This window comes from Rhinolophus sinicus, linkage group LG04 (assembly GCF_036562045.2).
Source record: "Rhinolophus sinicus isolate RSC01 linkage group LG04, ASM3656204v1, whole genome shotgun sequence".
Taxonomy (NCBI): Eukaryota; Metazoa; Chordata; class Mammalia; order Chiroptera; family Rhinolophidae; genus Rhinolophus; species Rhinolophus sinicus.
In genome coordinates this window covers 95,874,873-95,896,813 of record NC_133754.1, presented here as the reverse complement: position 1 = coordinate 95,896,813, position 21,941 = coordinate 95,874,873, and the positions used below count along the sequence as shown (strand labels likewise).

Genomic DNA, 21,941 nt, shown 5'->3' with positions numbered 1-21,941 from the left:
AAGCAAAATCTTGAAATAAGTTGGAAACAAATTGTATGCTGGGAAACTACTGTATTTTGCCATGTATAATGCACTCCCATGTATAATGCACACCCACTTTTTTGGCCCAAATTTTCAGGGGAAAAAATCTTTCATTTTAATTTTTTAATTCAAATTTGTGTTTACATTTAGGTACTTGTTTTTTTGTATTATAAAGGAATTTTAGCATTTTTTAAAACATCTTATGGTACGAGGAATGTTATGTAACATATAATTACAAAACACAAGAAAACAGGTACAAGGTACAAGACATTTTATGTACCGGTAACATTTACGGTATTTACACATCATAGAAAGCCAAGAACTCTTCGTCATTGCAAGTTCATTATAAGTTCAACAAAATCGGTGATCATATATTCCAGGGTATTATTTTGCATATGGATATCGTTATTGATTACTAGAGTTACAGTTTTAACTCATAAGCATAAATAAAAGAATTAAAAACATTCATATAGATAGGGAATTAGTACTACCCATGTATAATGTGCATCCTTATTTTTCCCTCACAAATTTGGGCAAAAAAGTGTGCATTATACACAGCAAAATGCAGTATTTTCAATATATGTGACTTAGTAAAGGTTAACATCTGTACTATATCAAGATTCTTAAAGGAATAACAAACAAGTCTCACAGTGGAATACTAGCAAAGGGAAGGAACAGGAAATTCAGAAACAGGAAATCTTTCCAGTCCCCCAAATCAAGAAAAGACATTTATGCCTACTAATAGTAATCGAAGAAAAGACAAATAATACTCATGCTATAACCAGTGCTAGCTAGCATTCCAGTGGTGCTCTCTTGGTTGGAGTATAAATTGATGCAGCTTTTCTGGGAAGGTAATATATACCGACTTAACATGTATGTAGTCTTCAACACTGCAAGTTCATTTTAGGAACTTATCTCAGAGATAATTAGAAAAGATGTCTGATGATTATATGATTCAGGAATCAGTCAGAGAAACAGAAACCATAGTAGGTATTTTCAACATAATTAATTAATACAGATATTTGAAGGCAGTTGGGAAGAAGTAGTGTTAAGGACTGGCCAGTGAGTGGGGGAGACCTGTCAGCGTCACCCCGCTGTCAGTAGGGGCGGCCTGGCTGTTGCCTGGGGGTGCAGTGAAGCTGCTGCGTAGAATGCAAAACGATGCTCTAGTGTCTTTTGTTGGAAGAACCTAACAGGAAGCTAGCTAGCTCTTGAGGGAGTCTGGGAAATGTAATTTTCAGATTTACAGCTGGCTCCAGGATCTTACAGCAGATTATAGGATAGGCTTCAGGTTCAGAGAGAGTAGGTGAGTAACTCGCACAGGGATGTTTGTGGTTTTATTGTGAAGGTTTAAATAAAAAGACCGTCTAAATGCTCATCAGTGGGAGGGAGATTAGTTAGGTCAGCCGTGGTACAGCCGTCCACTAAAGAGCTGTGTGACCTTTGAAAAGAATAGTGGTTAGCAATTCTTGACATAGGCGTTCTCGACAACATTGTTGGGTGAAAAAATGTTTCCAAATAGTATGTTTGTCCTCATTTATTTAATATATGTGTGTATGTATAGAGAAATTTTAGAAGTATGTTCACCAAAATGTTAAAAGTAATTATTTCAGGGTAGTAGAATTTTGAGGTTTTCTTTACTGTTTTTAATGCATTTTTTAGTTTTGTTTGCATTTTCTGCATGTGTATGATTATCACGAGGGAGGTAAAACTTGAATTTGAAAGAAGAAAATAAATTTAATGAGGGAATAAAGGATTCCTCTTCATAGAAGCTTATTAATGTTAGAAAAGTAGTCAGAAGGTAGTTGCTTCATTTACATTTCACTAACTTCTAAGACTCTGCCTAGTACTTCTGAATTCCTGAAATTGTTTCTTTATTCTTCTTTGTTTATTATTTTGGTTTATTCTGTTTAACTGAGAAAAGAAAACATTGGATGAGCTTGGAATTTCTCATACTATTATATTTTTTGAAGTATATTGGTATACAGTATGATACTAGTTTCAAGTGTACACTGTAGTGATTAGACATTTATGTGCCCTATTACGAGCTCACCACACTGAATCCAGTAACCATCTGTCTCTGTGCAAAGTGATCACGATTATTGACTATATTCCCTTCACGTTTTTCACCCATCCCTCCACTCCCTCCTCCCTCTGGCAACCATCAGTTTGTTCTTTGTTTCTATGAGTCTGGTTTTGTTTGGTTTGGTTTGATTGTTTTTAAATCCCACATATAAGTGAAATCATTTGTTAGATATCTGTCTTTGTCTGACTTACTTCACTTAGCATAATAACCTCTAGGTCCATCCATGTTGTCACAAACATCAGGACTTATTTTATTGCTGAGTAATATTCCATTTGTGTGTGTGTGTGTGTGTGTGTGTGTGTGTCATTATCCATTTATTTTTTCAATAAACATCTAGAATGCTTCCATATCTTGGCATTGTAAATAATGCTGCATTGAACATAGGGGTGCATAGATCTACTCGAAATAGTCTGTTTTCTTCAGATACTCAGGATGGAATTGCTGGGTCATATGGTAGATCTAATTTTAGTTTTTTGAGGAATGTCCACACTGTTTTCCATGGTTGCTGCACCAATTTGCAGTCTCACAACAGTGCACAAAGGTTCCCTTTTCTCCACATCCTCGCCGGCACTTGTTTGTTGATTTGTTGATGCTAGCCATTCTTACAGGTGTGAGGTGATTTCTCATTGTGGTTTTGATTTGCATTTTCCTGATGATTAGTGATGTCCAGTATCTTTTCATATGTTTGATAGCCATTTGTATGTCTAATTTGGAGAAATGTCTCTTCATGTCCTTTGTCCATTTTTTGATCGGATTGCTTATTTTTTGTTAATGAGTTGTGAGTTCCTTATCTCATATACTATCTTAAAAATTCCAAACCAGAGTTGCTTCTTACTTGTGTTTGACCTGTACTTTTTCTCTTTGATTACTAAGTAAAGAGATTATGGATGTTTGTATTGCAAAATCTGATATATGAGAAGATAGGTCTTATCTGGGGAGTTTAGTTACTGAAGTAACTAGAAAATAATTTTTCATTTCACAAAGTAGCTGCAAACCATAGACTAAAAGGAGAGCATTTTGGTGAGACTCTTAATTGTTTTCACACATTTTATTACTGAGATTTTCAAGTAGATGGAATATTATGATGTAGTCTCATGTATCCACCAACCAGCTTATATATGAATAACTTATAGTTACTTTTGTTTACTTTATAATTCTACACACTTTTCCTGTTCCCCTTGTATTTGAAAGCCAATTCCAGACATAGTATATCATTTCATGTGTGTGTCTAAGTATTGCTAAAAAATAAGAACTCTTAAAAAATAATCACAGTACCTTTATCACAAACACAGTTAACAGTAGTTGCTTAATGTTATAAGGTTGGTGCAAAAGTAATTGGGGTTTTTAACCTTTTAAACTGCAATTACTTTTGCACCACCCTAATAATAATACTGAATTAGTTTTCTCAAAAATGTAGTAATTTTTTTAACACTTTGTTTTTTTGAATCAGGATCCAAGTAAGGGTTTCACATTGTGACTGGTTGTTATGTCTCCTAAGTGCCTTGTCTCTTTTAGTCTCCCCCTCCAGTTCTCTTTCTCTTTTTGTGTTTGATAAAGAAGCCAGGTTGTTTCACTTGTAATTTCACAAAGATGCATTTTTGCTAATTGTATGACTTTGGCATACTTTACCTGTTCTTTGTATTTTCTGTAATGGGATAGTTGAATCCAGAGACCTGATGGGATTCTCGTCCAACTTTTTTGTTACAGGAGCACTTTATAGGTGGTAGTAAGCTCTTCTATCAGGAGGCCCATGATATCTGGTTATTTCTCTGTTGATGTTAGCAGCTGATAATACTTAGTAATCAGTGGTGATACTCTATTCTGTCATTCCTTCATCACTTGTTAGCTGAATACTTCTATAAAGAGGAATTTCTCATCTCTTCTTTGGTTTTCCAGTGTTACATTTATTTAGGAAAGGCAGGATAAATGCTTGGTTCTTGTATGCTATTGAACAGAGTTCAAAGTAAAGAGTGACTTAACTAGCATTCTCCAAAAAATGACCAATTAACAATGTCTTTGAAAAATATCATTATAAACGCATGGATTTACATGGATTTGTTTCAGTCAGTTGCAGTGATCACTCTCATTGCTGCTCAAGTCAGATGGTCCCATCTGCCCAGGAGCCTGCTCAGATTGACCCCGGAGTCCTTTTGAACAACTCCGCTAATCTTTGTAATTTCTTTGCAATCTGATACGACAAGATGTTCCAGGCCCATCTTGTGCACATCGTGCCCCAGACCTGAAATTAGACATTTCTCCAAGGCACCTCAATTCCTTTTAATGGGAATGTTATAAAGAAATCCGTGTGAGTCCTGTGGAGCACTAATTGCTAATGTGTGTGTCATTTTTCTAGGCAGGTACAGTGGACACAGCTGAGGAAAGTGTTTTGGAATATAAAATGCATTGAGTGTTTATATTGATTATTCCAGTTCAAATTCAGGACTACAGAGTTTTTATTGAACGTTGTCAATTTTACATTTGTATCTTTTTTCCCCATGCTGAGTGAGATCACAGGATGATTAAACTATGATACTACATAATAAGTCAATTTGAATTATTCCATAATAAATATATAGCAGTCTCAGAATAGGAGTAGCGCCACCAAAGTTATTTCAAAAAACAGTTGTTTATTTGTGTAGGTAGTTCTCATTTGTAGTTAAGGTATATCACATTAAGGATTCACAGTCAAATTCCTGTGTTTTAAAGTTACTTGGAATGATTCTTCTTTGTGTAGTGGAATAAAAATACACACTTGTTCATTTACTTTTTAAGAGGTTACTCTTAAAGTTTTATTTTATTTCTTACTTATATGAAGTATCCACAGGTCTTAAAGACAAGTCTAAAAGCAAGATAATATTCTCAAAAACTTAGCGATTTTTCAACTCTTTACCCTATTCTTTCTCACCTATAGATAAGATAAACTTTAAAAAAAGTTCTTCTACATGTCTGTCTGGAAGTGTTCAAAGTGTGTATATATTTATGTAAATGTATGTGTTCATATACCCCTTTTGATAGATAAATGATGAAGTACAATATACACACACTCCTTCACCTTGCCTTTTTCTTTTACATATACTGGCAGTGATACCATATTTAAATGTTTACTGTGGATCTATCATAGAGGAAATGCATGTATAATTTTGCTAGATGTGCCTACATTCCCCGCCATAGTGGGTATACCATTTTGCACTCCCACTGGCGGTATATGAACGCACCTGATTGCCCATAGCCTTGTTGACAGACTGTGTTGTTATAAAATGTGTCTCTTTGTCCCTGGTCATTTTCCTTGTTCTGTAGTCTTTGTCTCAGAGTAGTATAACCGCTTAATATTAGTGATTGTGAGGCATGTTCTTTTTATTTTTTAGCATTGAATCTTCCTGGAACTTAATATTTGAAATGAATTTCTTGTAAATATCCTGTTGTTTGGTCTTTGTTTTGTTTTTGTTGGTTTGTTGTTGTTTTAATACAATTTGAGAAACTGTCAATTGGAATAGTTAGACCATTTACATTTAATGTAATTATTGATTATAGTTGGTTTTAAAGTTACCATCTTGATATTTGTTTTCGTTTCATCTTTTCTGTGTTCCCCTTTCCTTCTATTTCTGCTCACTTTGGGATTAATTGAGTATTTTTAATTATTTTGTTTTAGTATCTCCACTATTGGCTTATCTACATTCAAATAAAATTATACTGCTTAATGTATATTGTAAAAATCTTGCAACAGTGTATTTCCATGCCTTCCCCGTCCAGGCTTTTGTGCTCTTGTTGTCATATATTTTGTTTCTGTATGTTATAAACAGTACAATATGTTGTTAATATTTTTGTTCTAAATAGTTTGATATATCTCAGATTAACACTGACAGATTTGTTATATTTGTACATGCGTATTTACCATTTCTGTAACTTCATTTTTTGGATATCTAGCCATATTTTCATCTGGTATCTTTTTTATTTTTGAACTTTAATATTTCTTATAGTTTTGCTTATAATTATTTCAGCTTTTCTTGGTCTGAAAAAAATCTGTATTTTGCCTTAATTCTTGAGAAGTATTTTTGCTTGGAATAGAATTTTAGGTTGAGAAATCTGTTTATTTTAGTACCTGAAATATATTATTCCATTATTTTCTGGGTTGCATAGTTTCTGATGAAAAGTGTTCATTATTTGTTCCTGTGTATGTTACGTGTCTTCATTTCTGACTGTTTTGAAGATTGTTTTTCTATCGTTTTTACCAAATTAATGATACATACACCTTGTCCTGGTTTGCTTTCTGTTTCTTCTGCTTGAGATTTATAGAGATTCTTGGGACTGTGGGTTTATTGCCCTCAGATTTAGAAAAATTTTGGCTATTATTTTTTCAAATACTATTTTTTGTTCTTCTCTCTCCACCTCCTTGTTTTCTGGGACTCCAATTACATATATCTTTGACTACTCAATATTGTCTTACAGGTCACTGGTGCTCTGTTGTCTTTTATTTTCTGTCCTTTTTCTGTTGTTTTTATTTTTCATAGTTCCTATTGTTATGTTATCAAGTTTGCTGATCTTTTCTCCTGTACTATATAATCTGCTTTTACTGTGATCAGTATATTTTTCATTTGAGGTGTCGTATTTTTTATAGGTAGTAGTTCCAGTTGGGTCTTTTTTATAGTTGGGTCTTTTTTATATCTGTGATGATCATGTTCATGTTTCCTTCTTACCTTCTTGAGCATATGGAGCCTATTTATAATAGCTGTTTTAATGTCTTTGCTAATTCCATCTCCTGTGCCATTTCTGGACCTGTTTCTATTGGTTACTTTTCTCCTGGTTACAAATTACAGGTATTTCTACTGTGGTTGGTGGAAACATGAATTATTACCAGCCCTGTGTATTAGGGAATTTTTTAGCCTACTTCTTTCCAACATCCATATCCTGGTCTCAGGTAGCTTTTACTTATGCGTGGCACAGATCACTAGCCAAAGACATGGGAATATCCCTCTTGGGGTCTCCAGAACTCCAGCTCTCTTTCTCTGCCGCTCCCTCCTCTGCGGTACTCTGCCCTAGAATTGATAGCCACCTTGGTCTCCTTGATCTCCCGTCTTTGTCTCAACTCCATGCGACCACTAGGCTCTATTTGGGTTACTGCTTTTTGTACTATAATCTGAAAGTTACCTCCATGCATTAAGTAGGGGCAGATACGGGCATCTTCTAGTTTGTTTCCCATCTTTTAGGGATTATGGTTCTGTGCTGCCTGTTGTCCAGTGTCTGAAACCTTGAACATATTTATCTTGTTTTCTGCTTGTTTAAGGTGGGAGAGCAAATCCAGTCTCAGATATACTGTCCTCATTTGAAGCAGAAGTCCTTTCATTGTAGTTTAATTTGTATTTTTTTAAATAAGTGAAAGTAAACATTTTCACACATCACAGGGTAATTTGTGTATTTTCTTTTGAAGTGCTTCCTACTCTGTTATGTCCAGCCCATTTTTCTTTTTATTCTCTATCTGTAGATGGTCTTCACATGTTAGGGATATTAATCCTGTTCCCCTAATGTGAAATGCACAATTTCCCCTCAATTTGTCATGTGTCTTTTTAATATATTTTGCTGTTGATATCTTTTGTGAGACTTATTATTGTGAATCATTATTGTATCTAAATTCTTAGTACTGGGGCACTGGGTTGTTATTAGGCTTATTAAGAGGAGGATTTAGAAATTTCTTTCACTGTGATATTTGAATAATATTTGAGCTAAGAGGTTCTGTTTTATTCAGTATTCATGTTAAATTTTTGTGAAATATAGTGATTTGACTCATGAATGTTCTTCCACCAGATAGCTACATGACTCCCTAACTCCCTCAGAACTCTGCTCAACTGCTAGTTCATCAGAAATCTTCTATAAACCACCCTACATTATTTAAATTTGTACACTTTCACACACCCCTTCCCACTCCTTATCCCTGTCCTTTATTTTCCTCTACAGTAGTTAACAATTTGACAGAACTCATATCTTGCTAATTTATATATTATCATTTGTCCCTGATATGCTAGTAGCATGAAGGCAAGGGTTTGGGACTTTTAATAGTGTCTGGCACATAGTAAGCACTCAGTTTGTATTGTTAAATAATCAGGTTTCCCTTCATGTAAGTTGTTCTGGAACAAAGTAAAAGAGGAATCGAAGAGGAAGAGAAACTTCAGAAAAAAGGAACAATTAGGACCCTTTAGAGTGGTCTTATTTGTAAGGTGGCAGAAGATTAGCTGGGGTGATAGCAGTGAGAATAAAAGAAAAAAGGCTAATGGGAATAACATTAAAAAGAAGAAAAGGGTCATCATTCTTGTTTGTATTCATAATTGTTAAGTAAAATGGAGGAAAAAGATACTTGTATTTGGATTATATTTTTAATATAGATATTTATAAAACAAAATTACAGACAATTGAAAATGAGTGAGTAGACGTGACTTTTTTTGTTCTTAGAAAACATTACTTTAAAAATGCAAACATTAAAGTATCTAGTGGAAGTTATGTTGATTTCTCTGATTTATTGTTTTTCTTTTTTTTAGAGCTTTGCTTCCTGTTTTACATCACAAATCTAAAAAAGGACCCCCTCGTCAAGCCAAATATGCTATTCATTGTATCCATGCAATATTTTCTAGTAAAGAGACCCAGTTTGCACAGATATTTGAGGTAAAGAGAAAAAGATTTTTGTGTTTCATGTTATAGTTAAAAAACATAATGATTTTGCAGAATGTTCACATTTGGAGATGCATTATTTTTTAGTATATAGTAAGTCCTCACCTAACTTTGTCAGTAGGGTCTGTGAGTGTCAGTGAAATGATGTATATCAAAAACAGTTTTATCATAGGCTGATAGATATAAACAAGAGTTGGGTTTCTATGGCATCTCAACAAAATGACATTCAAGAACTGGCTGTGTTTTCAGAATTTGAATCAGTATAATTAATATTGATGAATGATTAAAATATGAAAATACCTGATTATTTAGATGTTTATGCTGACTCAAATTTAGACTCAATTACATAATATTTGTGACACTTATATTTATACATTATATTTATACCTTATACATTGCATTTGTATCTGTACATTTAGTATTACAAAACTATTTTTAATTAGAAATTATATATAAAATACTTATTGATAGTAGGTAATAATGATTATTCTGTCAGGTTGCAGGTTTCAAAATTAGATTTCTCTTTATGAGATAATACTAAATTGTAAATCAATACTAATTGGTTAAAAAAAGTAAATAAGTTGATATTTTAATGACTGACCTAATTCTGTCAGATTAAAGTGTATCTTTTTGATACATATTTTATATTATTTTTCTACACTTTAAATTACTGTTACCCTCTCTAAGCATTGCAATTTTATTACAGTCTATTATAATCAGCCGTCCTCTTTAGCATTCTTATTGCAAATAGAAGTTAAGCAGAAAAATCTATAAATTCTAACTTATCATTTTAGTTCATGAGCCTTGAATGAAGTCAAAACAATTTGGATATTATGCTGAAGACACCTTCCATAAATACTATGATCTTTGTCTTAGAAACATTTACTCTTATTTTGTCATTTTTATGTATTATGTTAAACACCTAAAGGAGGAAGAAAAGTTGTCTTATTTATCAAATAGCGTCTTTGTTGTAAATAGCAAATAATTTATTTTAAATCATATGTATTTTGGGTGGAGGTGTCTGCAGCATGCTTGTCTAGATGAGAATGATTTCAATGAATGCATGTTGATTTATGGGACGCTTTTGTTTTTCATAATCTCCTTATCATGCTTTTTAATGACGAGGACAGTGCTAACTTGAATTTGTAGCGTACTTTTGTTTTCATTTGATGCTATTCTGTTATTTTTTTCATTTTTACAAGAACCTAACCTGTAATCCTCCTATAACATACGAGGTTGGCTGGCTCTCTGAGAAAAGGTTTCATAAAGATAGCTGGCCTTTATGAGGTTACCATTAATCCAGGTTCTGGCCATTAATTTTGCTTTTTTAGAAACGATTTTATTGTGGAAAATTGTCACATTCATAAGAAACTAATTGAAATAAACTACACTGTCAGATTTTTGCTTATACTATAAATAATAAGCTGGCACTTAAGTGTGCAATGGAAATACTAAGGAAAGTCATCAAGAATAGCAAGAAGTAAACTCATTTAAATATACTTTTGAATAAATGAATCCTTATAGTGCCCTGATATGTTGGGAAAGAACCGTTTTGTGTTGTTTTTTCAAGCCTAGATTTCTTGGTGTTCATTATGGGAGGATAGACCATCAATTCTTCATTAAAATGTGTCATTAGAAGTTCTAATAGCTAATATATTGACTGGCTTCAAAATCAAAAGATACAAAACAAGTATCCAAATAGTAAAATAGTAAAAACTTTTCCCCTGCATCCCACTCCTATATCCCCAGCTACTCAGTTCCCTTTCCCAGAGGAAACCAATGTCATCAGTTTCTAAGGTACTTTTCTGGGGAGACTTTATTCATATATAAATAATATAAATACACATGCTCTGTCCTCCTCCCCTGATGCCAGTGATAGCATACTATCGTCACTCTTCTGATTTTCCTATTTAAATATAACAATCCATTTTCGATATCATTGTACGTATGAGTATATGAGGAGCCTCATTCTCTTGTCTTGGCAAAATGGTTGGGTTTCCTATCCGAATAATGAAATACTTTTATTAGTTATGGTATTTTATATTTGATGCTATAAAAATCCATAAAGATGTATATAATAATAAAGTCCACTAGGGTGTTTGGATTTCATTCCTTTCAGGGGCTTAGGCACATACACTCTTAAGGACCAGTGGCTTCTCTGTAAGTAAGTTCCACTGGATCCTTGGTATTAAGCCTGCCAGTGAGTAACACAGAGTGTGGAGAAGGCACACTGGTCATACCTGTCCCGGGGCGGGCATGGCATACCTCACTCTCACTCCATTCTGCTAACCAGAAACTACTCAGGTATCCTCACCTAACTGTAGAGGAAGCTGCTAGTGTAGTCATCCTGTGCCCAGAAAGCAGAGCAGAAGTGGACATCGGGGAGCCCTAGCAGTCTCTAACATACTCGTGTGGGCTCAGACAGCATGGTTCTCCATGCTGAAGGGTTTCTTCACCTCCCTCTAAAGTGTGACTTGGGCAAAACTGAAAGTATCTAAATATGATGCCTTCTAGACATAAATAACCTGTGGAAGTTTAAATGTCAGCTTGGGCTACTACTTGTATCATGTGTATATATTACAACTTTTGTAGTTTTTTTAATTTGAAGGTGAAATGTGTGAACAGTTTATTTGCGTGTTTATAGAGTTGGACACATTCTCCTTTCCTCGTTTGCAGCCTCTGCATAAGAGCCTAGATCCGAGCAACCTGGAGCATCTCATAACCCCGCTGGTCACCATTGGTCACATTGCCCTCCTTGCTCCTGATCAGTTTGCTGCTCCTTTGAAGTCTTTGGTAGCTACTTTCATTGTGAAAGACCTTCTCATGAATGATCGGGTAATTGGTGTTTTTCAGACTTGTGTTCTTTAAAATGTTATCTTCTAAAATTTTATACAGCAAAGAGAGAAGTGAAATGACATAAATAACACTTCTATTTGGCTGCCTTATTTTAGGTTTTCCTGTCTTTTAAACATGTTGTCTCTTCTCTGTAGTTGAGCCAAGGCGTGTGACCTGGAATACATTCCTAGATAAATACAAAATATCACCTGATTCTATCAATTTCAACTTTACATGGGTTTAATTTTTGTAATGACCTCTATTTTTTAAAATGTGAAGTCTGACAAACTTGTTCTAGGTACAGTAGTCGTTCCTTTCCCTACATACAATAGAGAATTGAAAGAGCCCCGGGAGAAACAGAAGTAATGATTTTGTCCGTCTCCACTTTGTGAGTACGGTCATCCCCCCTCGTCCACACTTTCGCTTTCTTCGGTTTCAGTTACCTGTGGTCAACCACGGTCTGAAAATATTAAATGGAAAATTCCAGAAGTAAACAATTCATAAGTTTTAAATCATTCACCATTCTGAGTAGCAGAAGGAAACATCATGCTGCCTTGCTCCGTCCTCCCCGGGATGTGAACCATCCCTTTGTGCAGCATCTCCATGCTGTATGTACAGCACAATAAGATTCTTTGAGAGATTGAGACACCACATTCACTTTTTTGTAATAACTTTTATTATAGTATATTGTTTTTATTGTTTTTGAGTTATTGTTAATATCTTACTCTGCCTAATATATAAATTAAACTTTATTATAGGTATGTATGTGTAGGAAAAAACAGTATATATGAGTTTTCGTACTATCTGTGGTTTCAGGCATTCACTGGGGTCTTGAAACATATACTCCATGATGGATAAAGGGGGGATACTGTATTTGGGGCAAAACATATTTGAATCTTGGAGAATTGACCCCTTATGGTCTTGTAGAGTTTTTATGCATGTGTGTATATTTTTATATATACACAACTGCAGACACATGTAACCATCAGTTTTGTGTCCACTACATGCTTAGCACTGTACTAGGTTCTTTGGAGAATTAAAAGAAATATGAGGTAAAGTTTCTCTTAAAATGTAGTTATAATTCTTGAAATGTGTAGCTGAATTACCATGTTTCATATTCATCTTTATTTTTGTATTAACATATTTAAATACTGTTAACACTTAATTGGTTATGGAAAAATAGTTTGTGGGGATAATTGTCAAGATACTGTATATATTAGATCTCTAATGGTTTGTGGCTGTTTAACTTCAGTTGACTAGACCCTTTACTACCACGGTCCACTAGTTCCCCTGGCTGTGATCTTCATCTGTGTCTCTCACTGTTTCTTCCCCTAAGTACCGTATTTTATGTATATTCTTTAGGTTGTGTTTGCTAATCATGTGTTTCAAGTTTTCTGCATCCTTACTTTTTTTTTAATTCTGAAAAATCAGAAAAGAACAAGCAAACATAATGAAATTTAAAATTACTTGCATTTCCATATAGAGACAACAATCATTTATATTTCTGTCTACATTTAAAGTGTATGTTCAGTACTTCACAACATTAGATTATGGACTCACACAAACATCCATGCGTGAATGTTGGTTTGGAATCCATATAGCTAAAAGACCTCTAATAAGACTAAGGAATTGCATGAATAAAATATGCTACATCCATCAGGATTTGTTAGTATGATTACTGGTTGCTTTTGTTTTGTCTTATTTAACAAAATAATTTTACTAAGAGATAAAACATACCAGAAAAGTACCCACTTTACAAAGGTACGGTTCATTAAGTTATCACAAAGTTAGCATTTTTGACTAACCAACTATGCAGGTAAAGACATAGGATGTTACCAGCAGCACCTCAGAAGCTCCGTGTCTCTCCTCTTTTTACCCCCTGCCGACCCCTGAAGGTAACCATTGTTCTGACTTCCAACCCCATAGATTGGTTTTACGTGTGTTTGAACTTGTGTGAGTGGAATCATGCAGCGTAAATCCTTTGTGTCTGGTTTTCTTCACTCAATAGTGTATTTGTGAGATTAATCCATTTAGTTGCACATAGCAGTGGTTCATTCATTTTTCTTGATGTGTAGTATTCCACTTGCATATACCATAATATATCTGTTCTGTTGCTAGACATTTAGGTTATTTCCAGTGTTATGTAAATAACTGCTGTTATGAATATTTTTTTACATGTCATTTTGGGCACTATGTATACATTTATGCTGTTAGTATAATTGCTGTGTCTTAAGGTATGTATAAATTCAGTTTCAGTGGATTTTGCCAAATTGTTTTTTAAAGTGATTATACCAGTTACATTTCTATTTGTGCTGAATGAGAGTTCTAGTTGTACCATTATTTGTCTGTAATAGATATGCTGGTCTTTAACATTTTAGCTACTGTGCGAATGTGTAACGAATAATATGGTCTTGGACACCTTTTCATATATGTATTGACATTTTGGCTTTCCTCTTTTGTGAAGCACCTGCTCAAGCCTCTTCTACCTTTTCCTATTAAATTGTCAGTCCGTCTCTTACTTCTAAGATTTCTTCATATATTCCATTGACAGTGTATTTTGCAGTTTTTTCTTCCTGCTTTATAAACTGCCTTAATGCTGTTTTTTGATGAACAGGAATTCTTATTCTTAATAAAACCCATTTTATCAGTTCTTTTCTTTTTGATTAACACTTATCTGGTTTAAGTCTTTTTTGCCTTGTCCAAGGTTGTGAATGTATTCCCTATATTAGTTTCTAGAACTGTGCTAATATTCTAGCCACTAGCCTCATATAGCTAGTTAAATTTCAGGTTTAATCTAAATATAATTATAAATTATTTACACATTTCAAGTGCTCAGTAGCTGCATATGACTAGTATTGGATAGCACAGAACATTTCACCATCTCAGAGAGTTCTCAGTGTTGCTCTAGAAGCTTTTTTGTTTTAATTTTCACATTTAGTTCTATAATCTACTTGGAATTGATTTTTGTATGTAGTATGAGATAGCTGTCAAGATTCATTTTTATTTCCATCTGACTCAGCACCATTTATTTAAAAGACTGTCTTCCCTGCTGCTTTTAAAAACAAAAACTGACTTGAAATTCACATAACATGAAATTCACATAACATAAAATTATTTTAAAGTATGCGATTCAAATAATATTTAGTATATTCACAATGTTGTGCAACTACCACATCTATCTAGTTCCAGATCATTTTCATTAAACAATCATTCCCCAAATGTTTCCCCAGCCCCTGGCAAAAAACAGTCTTTCTGTCTCAGTGGATTTACCTATTCTGAATATTTCCTATTAATGAAATCATACCATATGTGTCGTTTTGGTCCACTTCCTTTCAGTTAGCATAATGTTTTGGAGGTTCATCCTTATTGTGTCATGTTTCAGTACTTCATTCTATTTTATGGCTGAATTATATTCTATTGTATGTCTCACGATTTCTTGATCCATTCCTTCATGGTTGGACATTTGGGTTGTTTCCACCTTTTGGATATTGTGAATACTGCTGCCATGAATTTTGTGTCTTGAGTATTTGAGTATCTACTTTTAGTTCTTTGGGGTATATGAGGTCTGACAGTTAAGTTTGCGAACTTGTTGCAATGCTGTTTCTAACCTTTTTTGATATCAGAGGGATTATTCATTATGAATTTGTACCAACTGGACAAATAGTTAACCATGTTTACTATTTGGAAGTGCTGAAAGGGCTGCATGAAAAAGTTAGACGACCTGAACTTTTCTCCAACAATTCATGGCTCTTGCATCACGACAATGCACCAGCTCACATGACACTGTCTGTGAGGGAGTTTTTAGACAATAAACAAATAACTGTATCAGAACACCCTCCCTATTCACCTGATCTGGCCTCCAATGACTTCTTTCTTTACCCGAAGATAAAGGAAATATTGAAAGGAAGACATTTGATGACATTTAGGACATCAAGGGTAATACGACGACAGCTCTGATGGCCATTCCAGAAAAAGAGTTCCAACATTGCTTTGAAGGGTGGGCTAGGTGCTGGCATCGGTGCATAGCTTCCCAAAAGGAGTACTTCAGAGGTGACTATAGTGATATTCAGCAATGAGGTATATAGCACTTTTTCTAGGATGAGTTCATGAATTTGTTAGATCTCATATACGTAGGAGTAGATTTGCTGGGTTATATGATAATTCTCTGTTTAACTTTTTGAGGAACTTCCAAACTGTTTTTCACATTGGGTGTACTATTTTACCTTCTCACCAGCAGTGTATAAAATTTCCAATTTCTTTATGTCCTTGCCAACTTGTTATTTTCTGTTAATTTGATTATAGCCATCTTAGTGAATGTGAAGTGGTATCTCATTGTGGTTTTGATTTGCATTTCTCTAATGACCAATGAAGTTGATCATCTAATGTACTTATTAGCTATTTTATATATATATATTTTTGTTGTTGTTTCTGAATAATGACTATTCAGGTCCTTTGCTCATTTTTTAAATTGTGTTGTTTGTCTTTTTGTTGAGTTGTAATAGTCCTTTATATATTCTAGACACGAGATCCTTATCAGATATTTGCAAATATTTTCTTTCACTCTGTAGGTTTTCTCCCTTTTTTAAAAGTTCTTTTTTTTAATTGAGATAAAATTAACATATAACATTATTTTAGTTTCAGGTATCCAACACAATGATTCAGTATTTGTATAAGGTATAATTTTAAAAATATGGTGAATGTTTAAATTTTTAAAAATTATTACAGTGAAAGACACATTGCCATTAATCCCCCTCAAAAAACTCCCCCTCGCTTCAAACACACTTTTCGCATCATGCTTGCCACTTTCTGAAGCAGTTCTGGAAGTCCTCTTTCGTGAGTGTCTTTAATTGCGCTGTTGTGGCTGCCTCGATGTCCTGAATCATTTTGACTTTGGGGAAGAGCCAGAAGTTGGACGTTGCCAGATCCGGTGAATAAAGTGGATGAGGACACATCCTAATGTTTCTATTTGACAAATTCCCGTTCCAGAAACGATGTGTGACAACGGAGCATTGTTATGATGGAGGAAGAAGTAAAGACACTCACAAAAGAGGACTTCCAGAACTGCTTCAGAAAATGACAAGAACAATGGGATAAGTGTGTTCAAAAAGAGGGAGAGTATTTTGAGGGGGATTAATGGCAATGTGTCTTTTACTGTAATAAATTTTTTTAGACTTAAACATTCACTGTATTTTTTTATCACACCTCGTGTATGTTGTGAAATGATCACCACAGTAAGTCTAGTTAATATTCGTTATAATATTTATAATATTCATAGTTATAAATTTATTTTCCTGTGACGAGAACTTACAAGATCTGCTCTATTAGCAACTTTAAAAAATACAGTACACTATTACTAACTATAGTCACCATGCTGCGCATTACATTCCATGACTTACTTATTTTATAACTGGAAGTTTGTACCTTTTGACCCCCTTCACCCATCCCCCACTCCTACTCTGGCAGCTACCAGTCTGTTCTCTGTGTCTGTGAGTTTTGGTTTGTTGTATTTATTTTGGTTTTGTTTTTTGTTTTTTAGATTACACATGTAAAAAGGATCATACAGTATTTGCCCTTCTCTGTCTGATTTCATTTAACTTAATACCCTCTAGGTCCATCCGTGTTGTAGCAAATAGTAAGATTTCCTTTTTATGGCTGAGTCCATTGTGTATATGTACCACTGCTTTCTTATACAGTCATCCATCGATGGACACCTAGGTTATTTCCATGTCTTGGCTATTGTAAATGATGCTGCAGTGAACATGGGAGTACAGATATCTTTTCAACTTAGTGTTTGTGTTTCCTTCGGATAAATACCCAGAAGTGGAATTGCTGTATCGTATGGTAGTTCTATTTTCAATCTTTTGAGGAACCTCTACATATTTTCCATAGTGGTTTTACCAATTTACATTCCCACCAACAATGTACAAGAGTTCCCTTTTCTCTACATTCTCACCAACACATATTTCTTGTCTTTTTGATAAGTCATTAACAAGTGTGAGGTGATACCTCATTGTAGTTTTGATTTGCATTTTCCTGATCATTAGTGATGTTGTGCACCTTTTCACGTAGGTATTGGCCATGTGTTTGTCTTCTTTGGAAAAATGTCTTTTGAGATCCTTACCCATTTTTTAATCAGATTGTTCTTTTGCCGTCGAGCTAGCTATATGTGTTCTTTATGTATTTTGGATATTAATCTTTTGTGAGATACATTATTTGCAGGTATTTTCTCCCATTTGGTGGGTTGCCTTTTCATTTTGTTGATGGTTTCACTTTCTCGATAATCTTTTCATGCACAAAAGTTTCATATTTTTGAAGTCTAGTTTATCTATTTTTTTTCTTTTGTTGCTTGTGCTTTTCATTCCACATCTAAGAATGCATTGCCAAATTCAAGGTTGTGAAGATTCCCTACTGCTTTTTACTATTACTTTTGTTTTAAATCATATGTATATATTCTAGTTTACTAGCCTGTTTTCCCGAAAATAAGACCTAGCTTGACAATCAACTCTAGTGTGTCTTTTGGAGCAAAAATTAATATAAAACCCGGTATTATATTATATTATATTATATTATATTATATTATATTATATTATATTATATTATATTATATTATATTATATTATATTATATTATATTATATTATATTATATTATATTATATTATATTATACCTGGTCTTACAGTAAAATAAGACCAGGTCTTACACTAATTTTTGCTCCAAAAGACTCATTAGAGCTGATTATCCAGCTAGGTCTTATTTTCGGGGAAACATGGTATGTTTCATACTGTCCTAATTATTGCAACAGGTTTTGATAACTGGTAGCCTAAGTCTTCCAACTGTCCTTACTGCTGCTGCTGCTGCTGCTAGTGCTAGTACTTCATCATCATCATCATCTGCAGTATTGTTTTCGCTTTTAGCTTTTTACATTTCTATCTACATTTTAGAATCAGCTTCTCTATCCCAACATATACACACACCTGGCTGTAATTTTGATAGGGATTGTGTTGAATTATAAATTTGGAGATAATATTCATCATTTTAATACTACCTTCCATTCCATGAACATGGTATTATAATCCTGAGCTTTCCATTTCATGGAGATGGTATATGTCTTAAATAGTATTTAATTTCTCTGGGTAATGTTTCTTAAATTTTTGTGTAGAGGTCTAGCTTATCTTATGTTCCTAGGCATTTTATGTTTTTTGATGCTATTGTAATACTATAATTTTTATTTATTTCCTAATTGCTTATTGTTGGCATATAAAGTTATTTCTTTTTTATATTGACTTTGTACTCCAGAATCTCGTTAATAGAATTTTTCATATCTGTTAATTTTTGTATTCTTTTGGGTTTTCTCCTTTTAACAATCATATCATTTGTTATAATGATAGCTTTGTTTTTTCTTTTCCATTCTTAATGCTTTTTATTTCTTCCTCATTCCTTGTCCATGACATTCAAAACGAAGTGGTGATAGCAAACATTTTTATCTCATTCCCTATTTCAGGAGAAAGATGGACTAATAGTAACTAATAGAGGACTCGAAAACGTTATTTAAATGGCATATATAGAACAATACAGTGAACCCAGTTCTGGTATACATTCTGTCAACTTCATCTTTTAATTAGAATAGTCTGTTTACATGTAATGTAAATAGTGATTTGGGTTAATTTGCCATCTGATTTTAATTTTCAGTTTGTTTTCTTAGTTACATATTCGTTTTCCTCTTCTTTCTTATATTATCCTCCACCCCCCCCCCCTTTTCTGGCTTGTTTTATGGCTTCCTCCAGTTGCCCTGGAGATTACAACATGCTCCATTGACTTGTTGAAGACCAGTATCAATATGTCTGTTTTAAACTTTCAGGACAGCAGCTACAGTATTCTCAGGAACCTTAGAATACATTAATTCCCTTTATTCCTTGATGCTTTCTGTTCTTGTTCAAACAGGACCATTACCATTGTTATTTTATACAGTTAATATTTATTTACATTTACCAACATATTTTCCCCTTTCTCTTGTTTTTCTTTCTTTTAGTCTGTGTGATGATTTTCTTTTTACCCAAAGAATTAAAGTAGTATTTCTTTTAGTGTGGATTATTGCCAATGAATTCTTTATTTTTGTCTGAAAATGCCTTTATTTTGCCTTCATTTTTTCAAAGGATATTTTTTTCTCCAGGTTTAGAATTCTAGACTGGTACATTTCTTCCTGTCAATAATTTGTAGATATTATTCCATTATCTTCCATTTTTTTTATCTTTTCTCTTGAAGTCAGCTGACAATCTTGTTCCTTCAAAGGTTTTCTTTTTGCTGTGAATAATTTTAATCTTTTCTATTCATTGGTTTCCAGTTTTACTATATAATGTGTGTGGATGTGCTTTTCTTTATATTTATCCTAACTTGGGGCTGATAGCTCTTCTCGAATGTGTAGCTTTTTTGTCTTAAATAAATTTTGAATAACTTTCAGGCATTTCTTCAAATACTATTTGTTTCATATTCTCTTCTATCTTACTGCAATTCTAATTACACACTGTAAACATACAATTCTTTTTTCTGTGACCCAGCTGTCTGACATACTTTTCTGCCTGCTCATACTTCAGTTTTTGTTGTCTTCTGACCTGTCTTTGAGTTCACTAATTGTCTTCAGATTTGTCTAACCTTTTGTTAAGCCCATGCATTGAATTCTTAATTGCACTTCTATATTTCAATTCTGTGATTTCCTTATAGTTTTTAATATAGCTTGTAGTTCGCTGCCAGAATGTTTTATATTGTCATTTAATTCTTGAACATCTTTAATTATGTTACAGTTTATGTCTTAGCCTCGGTGTCTGGATTTCCTCTGGCTTTTTTTTCTCTTGATATTTAGTCATCTTGTCTTGCACACATGTTATTTTTGATTGAATGGTAGACTTTGTTTACAAAAATTGTAGAGATAATTTGAAGCTCTGGATGGTTTTATAATTCCAGAGAGGATGTATTTTTACCTCTGACAGGCAGTTGAGCTATTTTCAGATCATCTTTATTCAATCAAGAATATTGCTACTGGGATACGGATACGAAAGACAGTTTGGGGAATATAATCAATAATGTTTTGTAGGGTGTCAGTTGGGCACTTGTCTTATTAGGGAGACCACTTCATGGACAGTGTAGATGCCTGACGACTGCACTGTACCACCTGAAGCTCTTCAGCTGTCAACTTAATTTAATACATACATATATATATATATACACACATACATACACACACACAAAAAAAATACATATATAGTCACAGGATGTGGAGTACAGCATAGGGAATAGAGTCAGTAGAATTGTGACAGCTATGTATGATGTCAGAGGGGTAGTAGATTGGGGGAGGAGGGTTATCACTGTGAGGGGTATAAATGTCTAGTACATTGTTTTGTACACCTGAAACTAATAATTTAAAAAAACGCAATGTTTAGAAGCTGGGCTTCAGTTTTTGACAGGCTCATTCTTTTTCTGGTCATCTTTATATTTAGCGTGTATTTGGTTACATCTATCCAGAAGTTTGGGGTGTTTAACAGGGACTCTATTCTTTATTGGTCCCAGAATCCCAGTTTCTTTTTCCCTCCTAGCTCTGTGACAGTGATGAATGCATCTCCCAACCTCTCAGCCTTTTTCACTTTGAGAATAAGCTATCACGTATATGAGAAAAACAGTCCTAGCACCAAACTTAAATCTCTCGACTTCTTGCCTCTTTTGAAACTTTGCCCTGTGAATTCTCACTGCTTTGGTAGCTCTCTGTTGCCTTCAAATTGAATTTTAAAACTTATTTTGTCCAGCTTTCCCGTTTGCTCCAGTGGGAAAATAGGTCTAAGACAACCTACTCAGCTCTTGTCAGAAACAGATCTCACTTTCACCTCTTTTAACCCATTAATTTGTCCTATTTTATGTAATATTTGATATGTACAAAGGAATATATGTATGTAACGTTTGTATAACTTGTTTTACAATAATACCGTGAACACTCATGACTGTTAGTTCCTGGTTTTATTACTCACCAAATGGTTCTTCCTGTTTCTTTCCTGGGTTTATTATTCCCTAACTAAAACAAAACACCCTTTACCACATATATCTCTCTAAACAGGGTACTCGTTTAGTTTTGCTTGTTCTTGAGGTTTATGAAAGTTTATACCATATGTATCCTTGGGTGACTTGCTTTTGTTATAACACATTTGTTTCTTAGAATAATCCTTGCTATCCAACTCCAACTAGTTCATTCATTCATTACTCTGTATTATATCATAGTGCAAAATAACTCATAATTTATCCTCTTAATGGACATTTGGAATATTTCCTGTTCTTTCCTGTTTTGAACAGTGCTCCCTCC

General features: G+C 33.8%; 1 protein-coding gene across 5 annotated transcripts in view; it reads left to right on the top strand.

Annotated features, from left to right (window-relative positions):
• Nucleotides 1-21,941, top strand: part of PDS5B (PDS5 cohesin associated factor B) — a 160,236-nt gene that overhangs the window by 106,067 nt on the left and 32,228 nt on the right. For all 5 annotated transcript variants that reach the window (XM_019736562.2, XM_019736559.2, XM_019736558.2 and 2 more), the window contains exons 20-21: nucleotides 8,635-8,758; nucleotides 11,441-11,599. In XM_019736562.2, the coding sequence (XP_019592121.1) occupies nucleotides 8,635-8,758; nucleotides 11,441-11,599 (283 nt within the window). The remainder of the gene's footprint in view (nucleotides 1-8,634; nucleotides 8,759-11,440; nucleotides 11,600-21,941) is intronic.